Genomic DNA, 17,066 nt, shown 5'->3' with positions numbered 1-17,066 from the left:
ACACACACACACACACACACACACACACACACACACACACACACACACACACAATCTATTAATCAGTGAGTTTAAAGGAGACGAGATAAAAGACGACGACAAGTTTTACAAGGAACAAGTGATGATGAAGGTGAAAAATAATGGAGGAAGAACAAACAGACGAAGAGAAGAGAGGAAGAGGAGAAAATTGAAGGAAGGATGGTTGGATGTATGGCTCTATGGTTGGACGTATGGTTGGATGCCTGGTTGGATGGTCGGATGCCTCCTCACCTGCAGCATGAGCTCGCAGTCCTCGCGGCCGACGAAGATCATCTCCTTGGGGAGGCGGTGCCGCGTGCCGGAGCTGCTCACCAGGAACCATGACGTCACGCTCATCTTCACAGGCCTGCCGACAAACCGCAGTGCATCCTGGGAAATGGAGGCCACACCCACAAACAGCCTGAACTACGTCCTGCAGCAGGGATCCTGAACCCACGCTGTCATCGATAAAAACAGTTTCGCTCCACTGACGGTCCGACCCGGACGGGCGGGTTCAAGTCGACCCACCGGGATCACAGACCGAACCATAGAATCGACCTCTGAGGTCCGATTGGTTTCAGAAACACGTTTAATCTGCTGCAGATTGTAACAGGTTTGTATTTAACACTCTGGATTGATTGATTTACAGCTTTAGGCCACGCCCCTTTGGTTCTGAAACCTCCAGGTCCGTGATCTGAACGGACTGAGTTGGATCCGTTTTGGTTCTGTGAGGATCTGAGCAGAGCTGCTGACTGGACCATGAGCTCCAGCTGGTTCTGGGTCCAAACCAGACCAGATCATCACCAGAACCACCAACCCAAACACAGCAGCTGATCCTAAACAAAGTGGCCAAAAAAGGGTCAAACTGTTACAATGGCCTAGTCAAAGTCCTGATTAAAATACCAGAGGCCCAATAAAGCCTTGACTCTGTTCCGGTGATTTAAAGAATCGTCCAGGTTTCTGCGCCTCAACCATCAGCGGAGCTTTAAGAACTGAGCGGAAACTAACCTGTCATACGTCACACCACGTGACCTTCCTGAACCTGACTGGATGCAACCTGGCAGCTGTCTGCTCATATCTGTCACGTCATCATCATCATCATCATCATCATTTCAACTGAGCCACGCAAACGCGCACGCGCGGCCGCCGGAGGATCCGAGCGGCTGGTCCAGCTCCTCCCAGCGGGCCGCGGGCTCTGATCTGCGGCGGCCCGGCCGGGATGCGCCGCCTCCGGCTGCAGTCATCCCAGACAGTCCGGTCCCAGCCCCCCCTCCTCCACGCCCTGTCCTCTTCCTCCTCTTACCTCCGCTCCAGATGCCGCCGCTCCCCGCCGCTGTCCTGCGTTAGGATCCCGCACTGCCGCACTGCGGGGCGGGTGGAGCATGGGAGGCGACCCGCAGGGCCGGAGCTCGGACGGGGTTCGGGTCTCTGCTGGGGGTTCGGTCTCTGGTCCTGATGCTGCTGCTGTTATGGCATCTCTCCGCCCGTCTCCTCCTGACGCACCAGCGGCAACCCGCTGCGTCAAGACGCACCGCGTTAGCGCCTACGACACCGGAAGAGCCCCAACGCGGCCTTCAAATTAAAAGACTGCCCACAATTATCCATTTTCATTACATATGAGATGTTTTATTATTTAGGATAATTTTAATGTATGTATTTAAAGGTAAATTAAAATGATAATGGAAAATTAATTGTGGCAAAAATAACAAAACAAGAATATTAAAGAAAAGAATTAATCTGTTTAGTGATAAATCCCATTATCACTAAATAACGGATAAAATGCATCACAAATGATATATTTTAAGATAGTATATTTTACTTTATAAAATATCCATCCATCCGTTTTCTTACACCCTTGTCCCTGGTGGTCAGGCGGTGCTGGTGCCTCTCCAGGAAGAGGCAGGTCACCTGGACAGGTCACCTGGACAGGTCACCTGTCCATCACAGATAAAATATACTTTATTAAATATATTAATTTTATCAAATAGCTTGTATGTATTCTATTAAAAGAAAAACTAATTTAAACAAAATTAACTAAACATTTAAAAAAAATATTGAAATAATTCCCAACGATCCCAAAGGGAAATTAAAAGTTGCTGTTACTCATGAATTCAAATTCTTCAAAAATTTATTGTATTTAAACACTAAAACACAGCAACGACATATTCATACATCTGATTTTGATCATTTTGTTACATTTCTTAGTTTACTAATTATTTCATTGACATACTTTTATGTCCCATATATTTTTTTCATATGTGTTTAAATGTCTTGCAGACTGAAAGAGGAGCTCCTAGAAGTTTATTTATTTTCAACGTTTCTGTTTGTTAAAAAAAAAAGAGAAAGAAAGAAAAGAAAACCAGAGTAAAGCTTGTAGGTTGTTTGAGCTGTAGGTCGATATGAATGGATCTGTGCTCTTATTGTGAAGACAATCACACTTCCGGTCTCCACAGTCGGCGCTCTAATTTACGTCCCGCATCTCCTTGAACAGGACAAACACAGAGCGTCTCCATCAATAAAACTATCGATATCTTCATTATCAGTGAAACTCCCAGCTGGAGTCACGTGACTCGTCAATGAAGCTCAGCTTGGCATTACGTCACCTCACTGTTGACACGAGGACGCAGCTTGTTGGTGGTGATGATGTCATTGATACTGAAGCGAAACGTCACAACCTGCTGAAGGTCCGGCAGGTCCGACCAGAGGCGGCGGGAGGCTGGACGCGGCCCTGGGCGGCCGAACTGACCGGCCCAGTCCCATAAATCTGTTCAACTATTTTAATAATTATTTTAAAACTGGGGGAAGAAATGAAAGAAAAATAATCTGTAACATGAGTAAACATGAAGGACCAGGCGCTGCCAAACAAGACAAAAACACAAAAATATATAAATATGTTCCATCTAAAATGACCTTAGTGGTAAAACCCATATTTATTTATTTGTTCCTCAGTTTTCAGTCATATTTACGCATTTATCTCCCCATCATTCATTCCAGCATTTTTACTTTTAATCTTTTCAAATTGTTTTGTAAAATCAACTAGTGATAATATTGACACAATGGTGATTGTTTTTAATTTCAGACATTTATATTTGCAATATTTTCTTGATATTTTCATGAATAAATCACTTCCTAAAGTAAAATTTAAATTAAAAGCCAAATATGCATCTATAAAACATAAAATAAATGTAGAAGATGGTTTATATAAGGATATGATGCACAAATAAATAAATGCAGGAAGAAGAAAAATATTCAGAAATAAACATGTGGTTAAAAATTTATCACAAAATAAAATCACAAAATAAAATATAAAAGGTCAAATAAAACATAAAAGTGATAAATCTGGTATTTATTAATTTTATGTATAAAATGATACAGAAATGCATAAATTGATTAAAAAAAACTACATTTATTTTCTTGATTTAAAGTCAAGTTATGTTAGTGAAGTAAATTTTAACAATTAGAAAATAAAATAGGGTTAAGGTTACCCTAAGCCATATATACTTATCCAAATCTTGATTCTAGGAAATTTAATTAATCCCCATAAGAAAGACGTAGAGACAAGTTTAATGCAAAGAGTATAAAGATATTTATTTATTGTTTTACTGGTTCAACAAATTTAACATTTAATTTTGTGTCTTTTTAGTGTAAAAAATCCAGAAGAATGTGAAAATCCTGATCAGACTGGAAATCCTGCAGATTTAACAAACCATCAGATGGAGTTTTATTGTGACAGGCTGCAGGACAGGAAGTTAAATGCAGTAACAGGAAATGGAGATCACTCCTACACTTCATCACCTGACTGAGTTCAACGTTCACCGTCTGGTTTTACCCAGAATCCCCTGATCTGAGATCTGATCTGATCTTCAACCAATGAAACCAGGGCAAATCGGAGGTCCCGCCCACATCCGCTCACCTGACTGCTCAGGTAATCTGCATTAGCACACCGACGCTCACGGAACCAGAAACCAGAAACCAGAAACCCTGCTCTCTGCTCTCCATGTACAGTTTTTATTCCACTTCAGATCTTTCCTGTTGCCATGGAGACGGGTCCTCCTCTGCTCACCTGGAATCATAAAAGAAAAACAGTAAGTCATGACAACATCCAGATGTTATTCCCTGACCTGCCAGGCTGAGGCGACGCGCCACCAGCCAGAAGCTTGAAACGGAAAATCTCAACGTAGAAAAACAAAAAAATAAAATAAAATCAAACACCTGTATGATGATGTCACAACCAATGACATCACACACATGGACTCACCTCACTGTACAACGCATCCTTTCTTCTGCTTGGGGCTTTGGGATCTGACGCAGTCATCGAGTCCTGCAACAAAAAGGGACGATTGGATTGGTCGGTTTGTGGCTGAACAGAACCGTTTGGTTCTGGCAGGTTCGGTCCGGTTCGTTCTAAGATACCCAGCAGAACCAGGAATCCCTGGAGCCAAAGGAACCAGGAGCCTCATGAACAAACAGCTGAAGCGCTTCCTAATAAAACATGGAGGATTCTTCACATCAGATTGCAAAAACAACAGATTTAGCAAAACTTAAAAACTGAAACAGGAGCGAAAAATCAAATCTAAAGAATCAATTCCTGAAGAACAAACGGTTCAGGAAGCTGTGTAATGACAGATCTGAGCCAGTAGAGGGCGACATAATGTGTATCAACATGGTGGAAATTAGCGCTTTAGCATTTGGTTTTGCTAAATTACAATGATGTATTAGGATCAATAAAGCTAGAAAGCAAACAGAGGAGTACATTTCTGCCAAAAACCTCAAAAAGTTTTAGATTAAATCAGAAATTTTCACCCCTCCAAAAAACAACTAAAAAAAAAAGCAGGAAATGACTGACTTCCATAAGTTTCAAATTTGCGACAAAAAAAAGTCTGAAATTTTGAGACTAATCTCAAATGTAGAAAAACTTAGAAATTTCTGAGTTTCAGAAGTTGAAAATGTTGAACTTTTGAAACTCAGAAATGTAAAGTTTTTTTAGTTCAGAGATTAATCTCAACATTTCTGAGTTTCTTCTGGAAAATGTCCTCAGGAATTGGTCCTGAAATTGTCCGTCTGGAGCCGCCTCTGGACACCGCTGGTCTGCCCGTGTGTTTGGGCGACAGCAGCCTTTTAGCCTGGTCTGCGTCTGTTAATCAGACATTACAGGATTTAGTGTTAGTCGGATCTTCATCTCAGATTTATTCTGCAGATTTTCTAACATTTGTTACGAAGCAGCTGATTGGCTGAGAGGAGAACCTTTGACATGTTTGGTCGTCAAACCCGATTTAGAAAGACTAGAGGTGACATGCAGAGACGTGGAATCACTGATGGGATTATTTGGGATTAAAAGCGAACAGAGGTTCTGTCTGAGTCGGGTTCTACCTCAGGGGAGGGGCGGACGGGTTCAGGCCCGGGAGGAAACCAGACCCACATCCTCTGCGTTTGTCCTGGCTTGTTAACATATTGACACAATAACATGAACAGTGAAATTCAGACGCATATAAACATGAACATGGCAGTAATCAGGACTTAATGACAGAAAGTCAAGCTGTTATGCTAGCTAAAGCAGCAATATGGAGGGGAGGGATCTGCTATTTGTATGGAAGAAAATACTTGAAAATAAATCAGCTTGAAGTTTTGCTACTCTATGGGGGTAAGCTAAGTGTGCTAAACGTCTTCAAAGATAAGCTAAAAATGAGCTCCAGAAGGATCAGTGGAAGTTCTTATTTGGGAAAATAAGAAGTGACCGTCTGATCATGCAGAGCCGCGGTTAGCGGCTTAAAACCTGCCTGGACTCGAGTCTTCAGAGTGCGAGTCTAAGACAAGTCCAACAAATTTGTTGTTGCAACTAAACTGCTAAAGTCTGAAGCACGAGTCTCCATCTGTGCAGGCCAAAGCCTCTCTGGTTGAAGCTCCAGTCTTCACCAGCAGGGGGAGACACTTGCACAGCAAGTACAAACTACTGTTGCAGATTAAGGTTGTGTCGGTTGCCATGCCAACAGGGCAGAAACCTGTCATCTCTGCTGCTCGGACGTTTCTGTACCTTTTGGACGGGTCTTGTGCGTTCTCCTGCTCGGACTCTCGTTTGGATTTTTGCCGTTCTCCGGTCCGATTCCTCTCACTTCTGACGAGGAGATGTACTCAAAGTCCGACCCATCCGCCACGCTCAGGCTGCTCCGGACTCTGCTCGGTGCCGGACGCTCTGCGCCAGGCTGGACTCCCTTCAGTCCTGAGGAACTTTGGGTTTCCAGACCCGAGTCCTTTAAAGACTGCTGACGCCTGCGCCTGGTCTCCTCTGCAGGACCAGCAGGAACGGCTGCAGGTGTTTGTGGGTTCTGGTTCTTTGGTGATTCTGTTGACCTGGGATCAGGACTCGTTCCAGAGGGCAAGGCCATCGCAGATTGGTTGGAAGTGGCAGGAGTTTGGACCGCCTCCAACGGCTTCTTTGATTGGCCAGAACTTCCTGGATGGGAGGGCGGATCTTCCTGGATTGGTGTCATTCCAGATGTCTTCTGTAATTGGCTAGAGAGAGGGGAGTCGGGGTCCTCGACAGCCTTTGACCTCCGTATGGTCCCGGGACGCGCTGAAACACAACAATGGCTCCAGATTTAGAGCTGAAGATCCAACAGGACGTCACTGTTTAGCTGACAGTTAGCGCTCAGCTAAAGACACGATGACTCATGATGTCACGCCCCCAACTTTCTGCTGGAGGGCAAAATGCTGCTGGCTAACAATGACTAGTATTGGTGTTAGCTGTTATCAACATAATGGGGTAAAACTGAAATGAACACCTGATATTTAAAAGGAAAAGGGACGCGGGGCAAGGTCAAGTAAAAGTTTTAATAAAAAAAAAAGCAAATGAGAGGAAAGTAGCTCAGCTATGCTAGCCTGACTATGACAACTTTAACATGTAGATGTGCTGCAGAATTCATTGTGTTTGAGTTCAATTAAAAAGCAAAACAAACGTCGACCCAGAGACCAACTCTGACAGATCATCTGTAGAGCAGGAGTTTAAATCAGCTAATCAAGCGCTGCTGTTAGCTTAGCCAATAGCAGCGGTGGCTAGTCTACCACAGTGACCACTCATTAATAATGTCAGAACAAACATAAAGCCAGAAAACAATAATTCAACAGACCAAATGCAGCAAATGTTTGCTTGTTTTTTGGTGTTGAATCCTGATGCATTAGTGGAGCTGTTGTCAGTCAGTTGCTATGGAAACAGGTCTGTTTGAAGCGTATGATTAGTTCTGAGTTATTAACGGTTTTTCTCGTTATTTTCGGCTGTGGCGCTCTGAATCTCCTGGTTTCATTTAGTTAACAGTTTTACTGCAGCAGCGCCGCTATGGATGGGAAATCGTCTTTTTTTCCCTCCATCGTTGTTTGCATGCGTGACATTTCGGGATGTAAACCATACCGTGCACCGTGCCTGCAGGAACAGGAAGTGACCCCCGGCGCTGCCCCCTGCTGCCCCTGCGGGACGGCGTTCTGGTCTTCTTCAGGGCGTGGCCCTTCCGGATCTCGGCCATCAGGTTGTCGATGATGCAGCCTTCGTCCTGCTGGTTCACCTCCCTCTTGACTGCAAGACGAGCATCGGTCACCTGCAGCCACGCCTCTTCTCTGATTGGCCAAAGTGCTGCTGGAGGCGGGACTCACCCATCCTGCCGGAGTCTCCTTTCAGCTGCTTCTCCTCCTCTCTTTTCTTCCTCTTCTTCTCCAGCTCTCTCCGGTTTTCGTTCTCCTGTCAGGTGAAAACGACCCGGATGTTTTGTTTTGTGATGATGTCATCCTGATGATGTCAGAAGCACCTGTGATCAGCTGCTCACCTTGAGGGCTTTGAGGAAGAGCCCTCTGAAGGTCTTGATGATCCCAAAGAGGTCGTCGAGGGAGAAGGTGGCGACGTCTTCGCACAGGTAGTCCGCCAGGTCCCGCCTCCTGTCCTCCACAGAGGTCATGACCTTCTGCAGCTGCTCACACACCTGCAGGCTCTCCTGGAGGAAAAGGAAAACCGTCACGATGCGAGTGAGACGAGGCGACGACGAGGGGGCGGGGCCTAATGACTCACCTGGATGGCAGACAGGTACTGCTCCTTTATGTCCTCAGAGGAAGAGGAAACTTTCTTCTCAGAGCTTTTGAGCCGTTTGGACAGAGAGGAGTACTCAGACTGGATGGACTCCATGCTCACCCTGCAACCAGAACAGGAGAGTTCACTCCAGTGTTCACTCCAGTGTTCACTCCAGTGTTCACTCCAGTTCACTCCAGATGGAGAATTAATTGTAAATCAGGCTCTTTAATGTTTTCAGCCCGGGACCATCTGCTGGTCAGCTAGCTACACAGACACAACACAGCTACCTAGATAGCTATCTAGGTTGCTTGGTATCTAGTGTGATGATGTCACTAGCTAGTTGTGTACCTAGTTGTGTAACTAGGTACACAACTAGCTACCCACATAGCTAGATAGCCAATTTGTAAGACAATTAGATAGTTTTACACTAGGCACTCTGTGCAATAACACAGTTTTTTATACAAATGGTTCACTAATCGGCTGCTGCCACGAACAAACTGTGATTTTACATCATTAACACTCGTTTAGTTCGCTCACTAAAGGAGTGGATTTTGTCTAAAATAGATTTTATGCCTCATTTGTTTACATGTTAATTTATTTACACAGATCTCCCAGGATCATAATGACACATAAAGACCTCCGTTTGAAATGGAAACTCATTTCTTTAAAATGAATAAATGTGAGTGGAGATCAGTTGGTCTGTTTACCCAGAAGCCTTTTCACAGATCTGCAGGTCATCAGGCAGGTTGAGCAGGTCCGGATGGTCCTCCTCCACCTCCTGGGGTCAGATTAAAGTCTCAGGTTATCTAATCTGTGTCCAGCATGAGCAGCGTGAGCAGAGCGCCCCCTGCCTGTACCTCCAGGATGTGGTGCAGCAGCGTGATCCTGGACTTGTTGGCTTTAGTTTCACTCAATCGGAGCAAAGTGCCGATTTTAAAGCCGTCAGCGTTCCCAGTGTGGGTTCCCTGAAGCAAAAATATTAAATGACAGCAGATTACAGCCGATTGTTCACCTGGATTCAGTCGTGTGTCCGGAAACAGAAAGCGGTTACATAGTTGAGGAAGTTCCCGACGCTGAGGATGAGTTTGCAGAAGCTGGGCAGGCGGCAGCTCTCCCTCACACCTGAACACACCAAACATCACGATTTCACACGGAGAAATGAAGCATCACCTCCTGCGTCAAGATAATCAGGTTAAATATGACTGAACTCGACAAAAACTAAAACCTCTACAAGCGATTTGGTCTCATTTTTAGTGCAAATATCTTAGAGCACTTGAAATAAAAAACAACTTTCAGCAAATGTAGGAGCTTGTTTTTTATTAATTCCCTAAAATTGATGAAAAGTTTTAGTTGCACTGGCAGACTATTTCGCTTGTAACACGGGAAAAATATCTGGTTATAAATGAATTTATCTCATACTTTTTAAATCAATTTTAAGGAATTATTTACTAAACATCAGCTCCTATATTTGCTGAAACATTACTGGTAAGTTGGTCAAATGTGCTGAGAAACTGGAGCAAAACTTTCTTCCTGTCTGAATCTGAACTCTGGTTGTTCACATGAACAGCAGGGGGCGCCACATCTCTAACTGTAACCCTATGGAGAACTCTTCTTCAGGTGTTTTCAGGTTTTATTTTGTGTGTAGATTCTGTTAATACAGACTTTGGCAGGCCTGGTCCAGAAGTTCAGCTTTGGGTTTCAGAGTCTCCAGCACACAGCTGCTCTCTTCACACAGCAGCATGCACTCGATCCTCAGCGCGTAGCTGCACACACACACACACACACACACACACACACATCAGCAGGAGACAGGCGTGCAGGTGAATCATTACTTCAGCAGACAGGTGGCGCTGTCCTCTTACCTGGGCACGTTCAGCAGCTGCAGGTAAAACTGATCCACTGACGCCATCTTGTCTCTGTCTTCCTGGTGGGACTTCAGGTTTTCTATCTGAGGACAGACAGGTGAGGCGTCAAACAACGTGTGGACAAGTGGAACAGCTGCAGGTCAGGTCAGCAAAGCCCCGCCCCCTGACCCAATCTGAAAGCTTCCTCTGAAGTGGGCGGAGCCAATAAACACAGACGGGCGTGTTAACGGCTTCCTGTCAAAAAGCAACTAGCGACAAATATAGCAACTTTTTTTTTTAAAGCCACAAAGAAAGCTCAGACTTTTTCCCCCCAAAAAATTGACCATCAAGAAACTTTTTCAAACAGTGAATTACACAAATGTAGCAAAATTTTTCAAAAAAGGCAACTAGCGACAAACCAGCGATTTTTTTCTGTGTTTGGTGCGAGTTATCGCTCAGCGTGCTCAGCGTCTGCTGAACTCTGACCTCGTGTTTCTCTGGAAGCAGTTTGATCAGCTGTTTGAGGATTTCCACATCGAACTTGGACCGGTCTCCGTTCTGGATCAGAGACACAAACTCCTCATGGGAACTTCAGCAGAAACGGAGCAGAAGAATCGATCAACGACTGAAAACCAGGAAGTGCAACCAAAGGAGCGTTTCTATTGGCCGGCGCCTCACCATCTGAACTGCTTCAGGAAGATGTTGAGGTTCAGGCTTTTCTTGGCGTCAATGAACGAAATCTGCGGACAAGGAGACGACAGACGGACAACGGGTCAGACGATGCCTTCAGGACCACAGAACCTGAACCGACGTTTCTCACCTCTTTGGACTCCGTTCTGGTCTTGGTTCTGGTTTTGGTCTCCGTGGGAGGCAGACTGAAGAGCTGCTCGATGCTGCAGTAATCTGGTTCCACCGATTCTGATGATGATGATGTCCAGAGAGACTGATGATCTGTGGACAGACGAAGAGTCCAGAACCTGACCGGGTCCAAACAACTCAGAGTTAAGGTAGGAGAACGTCCGCTAGCTCACCGGTTACCACTCTGGACGGGAGTTTCTGCCAGTTCAGCTTCTTCATCCGCAGGGAGGGGCAGGGGGCGGGGCTTGAGTGGTGGGCTGGGCTAAAATAGCCGCTGCCTAAAGTCGGTGCTGAATGAGCGGTGATCATTTCCATTGGTGGAGGCGGTGGGATCCCCATGCCAGGTAAAGGTGGAGGCGGTGGAGGTCCGGCGCCTGGTAGTGGAGGAGGCGGAGGAGGCGGAGGAGGCGGAACTCCAATGCCAGGTAAAGGAGGAGGAGGCGGAGGAGGTGGAGGAGGTGGAGCAGCTCCTGTGCCTGGTAAAGGTGGAGGAGGTGGAGGACAACTGGCTGCAGGGGGCGGAGCCTGTTTCTCTGCTAACGGCTGTAATTGGCCAGGAGGCCAGCTGAGCGTTCGGGTCTGCACCGCCCTGTCCACCGTTCTGACCTTCTTATTGGATGACAGATGTTTTGTGGGGAAGAGCCTATCCAGCAGCGAATCACCGGGGCCTAAATCAGCTGGAAACAGATTCAGACACGCTTACATCCGGTCAGTCATCCCTCTGGACCCGCCTTCTGACCCAGAACCTGAAACCGGACTCACTGTTCTGGGCCAGCAGCGTGGCTCGATCAGTCAGCGCCTCCAGAGCCAGCCAGATGTCGTTTCTCTTTGGGTCCACCATCGACAAGGCCTGAAGGATGGAGAGCAGCTGGACTGAGGACGGACAGCTGGACACCTGGACACAGAGACCATGGAGACGACTTTGAGACACAACCCGGTTCTTCACCTCAGCAACAACCAGGAACAGTCAATGGTCAGAACCGCCAGCCGAAAAGTTAACTATGCTAGCTGAAAAGTTAGCTACGCCAGCCGAAAAGTTAACTACGCTAGCCGAAAAGTTAGCTACGCCAGCCGAAAAGTTAACTACGCCAGCCGAAAAGTTAACTACGCAAGCCGAAAAGTTAACTATGCTAGCCGAAAAGTTAGCTACGCCAGCCGAAAAGTTAACTATGCTAGCTGAAAAGTTAGCTACGCTAGCCCTAACGCACTAATCACAAAATTAGTTCTAATGCTACAGTGTAATGCTAATGCTAAACTGCTATATCAACATGGTATTTAGCAGAAGTTAATGCTAACGATTTGGGCACATTTCTGCTAATGGCAGAGCTAATTTTTAGCTTAGCATTTTGCTCATTTTGAAAACATTTAGAACATCGAGGTTCCAGAAAAAAAAAAAATTTTTGATAAATTTGCTAATTTACTTTCAGATCAATAAAGTTTGGTTATGAGCTGCTGAGAATTATCCAATTATTTAGAGGTTTATTCATGCTCTTATTTTGAAGAACCTCCTGGAGAAATTTCTTTGAGGTTTCTGAAGAGGAACGTTGTTATTTTTGTTGGTGAGGAAGCTGAGCTGATGAAGAGGAGAGGACTGACCTTGGCGAAGAGCAAACTGAAGACTTCCTGGTGGCTGCTCATGTCGATCCCGCCGTACAGTCTCTCCATCTCCTCTTCATCGTCCGCCATGGAGTCTTCGAACGCATCGCACTGGATGTTGAGGTCCATGTCCTCCGTCTCTCTGGAGACGGACGCAGAGACGTCACAACGCCGCCGGACTCTGGCTATGGAAGCCATCAGAAACATTTACCTCAGCTTGGGGAGCAGATCCAGCAGCTGCAGCCCTGAAACACAGCAAGCGTCATGGTGAGACTCAGAGCTTAGAGTCCAACACGTCCAACACGTCCAACGCCTGTGGACCAGATCAAAACGCTCCAGCAGTCCGGTTAGCAGTGAGGACCAGACCCGCTGGCAGACAGCGATGGCATCGTTTGAATTTGAACCGTTCATCTGCACAGTTTAAACTCATCAACTTTAATTCTAGGAGATTTTTGCCTTTTATGAACTTCAGTTTTTCCACAGTTACAGTTGCAGGTATTTAAATATCAGACAAATGTGCTGAAATATAAATGTTATAAATCTTCTTTACATTTTGGCCAGAGACGTTTATTTTTAAAAAGCTGATAAAAATACAAACAAAGGATCGCATCAACTGAATAATCTACATCATACACGGCGATTATGTTTAAAAATAGACAATAATCCATAAAGCTGACCAATGTAGACTTCTGAATTCAATTATTGCAAAAAAAATCTTTATAAAATTGTTTTGCTAAGTTTTCTGGCATTTAGAAATAATTTTATTAATTAAAACAAGAAAAGTTTGGTCTGATTTGATTGCAGATGGTGAAATAGAAACATGTACGTCTCTTTTTATGTACAATGTTTGACTTTTCAAACTCAAATTCTCCTGTTTTTTCTCCCATAAAGATTTGCTCGTCCTTTTTTTATTCCTTTTTTTACTGTTGAATGTAAAACCTGAGATCAGCGAAAGGCCAAAGAAAACATCTGAAACCTGAGAACATCTGGAGGATGTTCTGATCAACTGGAGCCAAACGAGACAGAAAAGCACAGAATGAGTCTAAACTTGCTGACATGAACTCATCATGTTCCAGTCACATCTGCTCACTGAGCGTCAAACATGATCCATCATTAAAAACTTGTCTGAATCTGATAGCAGGAGAATTTCCCACAACTGTTGTATGTCTGAAATGTCTGAGCTTGTTCTGCATCTACAGGCAGCCTGTTCCCCTCCTGGCCTGTGGGGGCGCTGCACCACTGAAGGAAACATGAAAACCTCTGAAGACGCTGAGCGCAACTTCCTTCTTCACCAAATAAAAACAAAATGGAGGCGTCAGATTTTTTTTTTGTCTCTGGCTAAAGACCACGACTCATTTCTCCTGCTAGCGCTAGGCTAGCACGTTTGTTTAAACGTTTTACATCATTATGTCGAATATTTAACTTCTTCGACTCCAACAGTTTATTTTCTGGAAGTGATTCATTCCAGGACTAAAGAATCTCTGTGTGTATTTTTGTTTCAGACCACAGATTTTACGACTTCTAATTTTGTGAGAGTCATAATCGTTTCATAATTATTCATGACCTGAAGGGAAACCACAGCCTGGCTGGCATGAACCTTACAAGCCGTCACTGGTCTGCAGGCTACAGAGAAAGTTTTATTTCTGCTCCCAGCCAGTCATATTTCTGAATAAAATGAATGCTGATTGGCTGAGGAGCGCCAAGCTCCGCCCATCTGCTGGTCCGTACCGATGAACTCCTGTCTGAGTCGCTGTCTCTTGCGCAGGTCTTCCTGTCCCAGGATGAGGACGTTGATGACGGCCATCATGGTGACCATGTAGGGGACGCTGTCAGTGGCCTGCAGTTCGTTCATGATGACGCTGAAGCGATACTGCTGCTTCTTCAGAGTCTGGAGGCGGAGACACAAGAACGTCAGATCCAAACGACCGAATCAGATCCAAAACGACCGATTCGGATCCGAAACGACCGAATCGGATCCAAAACGACCGAATCGGATCCAAAACGACCGAATCGGATCCGAAACGACCGAATCGGATCCGAAACGACCGAATCGGATCCGAAACGACCGAATCGGATCCGAAACGACCGAATCGGATCCAAAACGACCGAATCGGATCCAAAACGACCGAATCGGATCCAAAACGACCGAATCAGATCCAAAATGATTGTTTATACAAAACAATTAATTTGAAAAACAAAAATATTTTAAACTAAAAGTTTTGAAATTGGAAAAAAAATTAACTGAAAAAAAAAAAAATTTAAAAACTACTTTTCAGGTTCAACGGTTTTGTTTTTTCCAGTTTCAGACATTTTTTCTTTTGAACAAGCTTTATGGCCCTGATCTCTCTCCGTAGGTCTGCTGTGCCCAGCTGAACAGACAGAGGAAGCAGAGAGCAGCTCTGTTTCCCTCTGAGGGTTTGGGCGGGTCAGAACCGATCAGTCTCTTATCTGCTGCTACGCCGCGATCCTGCTAACAAAGGCAGCGATGAAACACTGATATCAGCGGAACGGCTCGCCTTGCAACGACACCAAACCCGAGCCAAAAGAACATTTGAGACGCTACCAGTTCAGACATTTATTTTCACCAGAAAAACGTTGAAGAGGTTTGGAAAGAAAAACTCCTGGAGGCTCTGAACCGACTGACTGCATGGTGGAAAACCAGCGGGACAGCAGAAATACTCTAAAAACAGCAACATTTCTACCAACGTTTATCCTTCCACTCAACTTTCTACCAAGATACTTTGTCATCAGTAGTCTTCCTCATGACCATTACATCATATTATTGATCAGTAATATTCTGATTTCCTGATAAACTGATGTTTGGGTTGTTCTTTACTTAAAGCTATAATCATTAAAAAAATAACAAATCAACAGTAAATTAAGTTTTAACTACATTTCAAATTTAAAACTTTCTGCTGCGAATAAGAAGCTGAAAGTTGCACTGTTAAATAGTTTGGGTTATTTAGTCTGTCATAAGAGGAAAAAGTCATAATTTCATCAAATTATTAATTTATAACTTGAATAACTTGATTAAATATTTAACTTGGATATTTTAGTTCAGTTTAGTTTGTATAGAAGCTTTTATTTTGATGGTCTGCTTCCTATTATTGGCAAGTTAATTTGCTAAATAGCTCTACATCTAGATCCAACTAGCTAAATATTTATCTAGCTTGCTAGCTATTTATTTAGCTAGTCAGCTAGCTAAATAAATATTTAGTGAGGAAGCTTAGTGCCATTTAGCTTGGAGCTAAATATTTAAATTTGAGCTGGTAAACTAAATATTTAGCTTCGGACTAAATCTTTAGCTCGTTAACTAAATACTGGATTAATGAGTAACAGTTTAAATATGGCTGATGAGTTAACTCCCATTTTTTCCTCTTAGGGTAAATAACTCAAATTATTGCTGTTAATTTTTGCCTGTATAACTTTACAAACATCACCGATCCGTGAAGGAGGTTTCAGTTGGTTAGCCATGCTGTGAGATGTTTAGGATGCAACTATCAGTTGGATTCAGAGCAGAAGTTTAGCAGACAGATCGGATGCAGAGGGAACCAGAGGAAGCAGGAAACTCAGCATGTGTGGCGAACCTTGTAGTTCTCGAAGGCGTCCAGGGTCAGGCTGCAGCCCTGGGGGTCGAAGAGGGCGAGCGCCGCCAGCAGCTCAAACACCTGCATCTTCACCATCACGTTGGACGTGTCCAGAGCTGCAGGGGGACACAGACAGAGGGACACATGGACAGGAGGTCAGAGGGCAGCGGCTCGGTCCCATGTTGGGCGCCAATCAGAGGAATGAGGCAAATTACAAGAGTAAATCAATCAGGACTCCGTCAGTTAGTTCATCTGAACAATCAAGTTCTACAGTCACAGAAATCTCCACTGGTTAAAGCTTCCCAGTTGTTTTACTGCGTTGGAACCGAAGCAGTCCGGTCTCTGTCCTCACCGTCCTCTGACCCGCTCTGTACCCAACCCTTCTGTAGCTCCGTCTCTAAATTAATCACATCTGAAGTATTTCAAACCTCGATTATGAAATGTTTACGGTAACGGCTCCATTCATCTGCCAACATTCTGCCAAGTTCTGATTCCTTCCTAACCTCTCAGGCTACGACTTGTTTCCCCATTTAGTTCCAACAGAACTAAATATTCTGCACAGGGAGAGCGAATCCTCCCTCTGGGTCACAACGTATGGAAAGTTTGGTGGAAGGAGGATAATGGAGAGGCTCCCTTAGTTTCGATGAACGCTTCAGATGGTTTTATGAGGTTTGCTGGAACCATTTGGTCTCTTCTTGTGTAGAACAGAAACATTCTGGATTGTTTTAAAGCTGAGCCACAAAAATCATTAAATCAATTTATTAAATGATTAAAACTGGAGAGAAAAGCCCAGAAAGCTTCCAGAACCAGAAGACGGGAACTTAAACCGGATCAGAACGATAAGCAGAAACTTTCCTCAGGTTTTATCCGACAGCTGGTTTCACAGCCACTTCCTGCTTCCTGTTTCCTGTTTCCTACTCCTGGGAAACAGGAAGCAGGAAGCAGGAAGTGGCTGTGAAACCAGCTGTCGGATAAAACCTGAGGAAAGTTTCTGCTTATCGTTCTGATCCGGTTTAAGTTCCCGTCTTCTGGTTCTGGAAGCTTTCTGGGCTTTTCTCTCCAGTTTTAATCATTTAATAAATTGATTTAATGATTTTTGTGACTCAGCTTTAA

The 17,066-nt window shown here is 44.5% G+C and overlaps 1 protein-coding gene across 6 annotated transcripts in view; it reads right to left on the bottom strand.

The window, feature by feature from the left end:
* Positions 1 to 3,654: 3,654 nt before the first annotated feature.
* Positions 3,655 to 17,066, bottom strand: part of LOC103153709 (inverted formin-2-like) — an 18,103-nt gene continuing 4,691 nt past the window's right edge. Inside the window, exons 4-26 of one of the 6 annotated variants that reach the window (XR_001659021.1) lie at positions 15,954 to 16,069; positions 14,095 to 14,254; positions 12,578 to 12,611; positions 12,367 to 12,508; positions 11,533 to 11,665; positions 10,944 to 11,447; positions 10,733 to 10,863; positions 10,591 to 10,652; positions 10,399 to 10,501; positions 9,931 to 10,016; positions 9,731 to 9,831; positions 9,120 to 9,190; positions 8,926 to 9,033; positions 8,776 to 8,846; positions 8,069 to 8,189; positions 7,830 to 7,994; positions 7,660 to 7,744; positions 7,421 to 7,582; positions 6,050 to 6,589; positions 5,389 to 5,457; positions 5,025 to 5,300; positions 4,277 to 4,339; positions 3,655 to 4,081 (exon numbers count right to left, since the gene is read on the bottom strand). Coding sequence is in view for 4 of the 6 variants with exons in the window: in XM_016662108.1 (XP_016517594.1) it covers positions 4,278 to 4,339; positions 6,050 to 6,589; positions 7,421 to 7,582; positions 7,660 to 7,744; positions 7,830 to 7,994; positions 8,069 to 8,189; positions 8,776 to 8,846; positions 8,926 to 9,033; positions 9,120 to 9,190; positions 9,731 to 9,831; positions 9,931 to 10,016; positions 10,399 to 10,501; positions 10,591 to 10,652; positions 10,733 to 10,863; positions 10,944 to 11,447; positions 11,533 to 11,665; positions 12,367 to 12,508; positions 12,578 to 12,611; positions 14,095 to 14,254; positions 15,954 to 16,069 (2,957 nt within the window). In the remaining 2 variants the exon portion in view is untranslated. Of the gene's footprint in view, positions 4,082 to 4,266; positions 4,340 to 5,024; positions 5,458 to 6,049; positions 6,590 to 7,420; positions 7,583 to 7,659; positions 7,745 to 7,829; positions 7,995 to 8,068; positions 8,190 to 8,775; positions 8,847 to 8,925; positions 9,034 to 9,119; positions 9,191 to 9,730; positions 9,832 to 9,930; positions 10,017 to 10,398; positions 10,502 to 10,590; positions 10,653 to 10,732; positions 10,864 to 10,943; positions 11,448 to 11,532; positions 11,666 to 12,366; positions 12,509 to 12,573; positions 12,612 to 14,094; positions 14,255 to 15,953; positions 16,070 to 17,066 lie in introns of those variants that run through there. The other 5 variants (XR_001659020.1, XM_016662108.1, XM_007574728.2 and 2 more) reach the window with 5 other exon arrangements.

This window comes from Poecilia formosa, unplaced genomic scaffold (genome assembly GCF_000485575.1).
Source record: "Poecilia formosa unplaced genomic scaffold, Poecilia_formosa-5.1.2 Scaffold360, whole genome shotgun sequence".
In the NCBI taxonomy this organism is placed as follows: domain Eukaryota; kingdom Metazoa; phylum Chordata; class Actinopteri; order Cyprinodontiformes; family Poeciliidae; genus Poecilia; species Poecilia formosa.
This window is presented reverse-complemented; position numbering and strand designations above follow the sequence as displayed.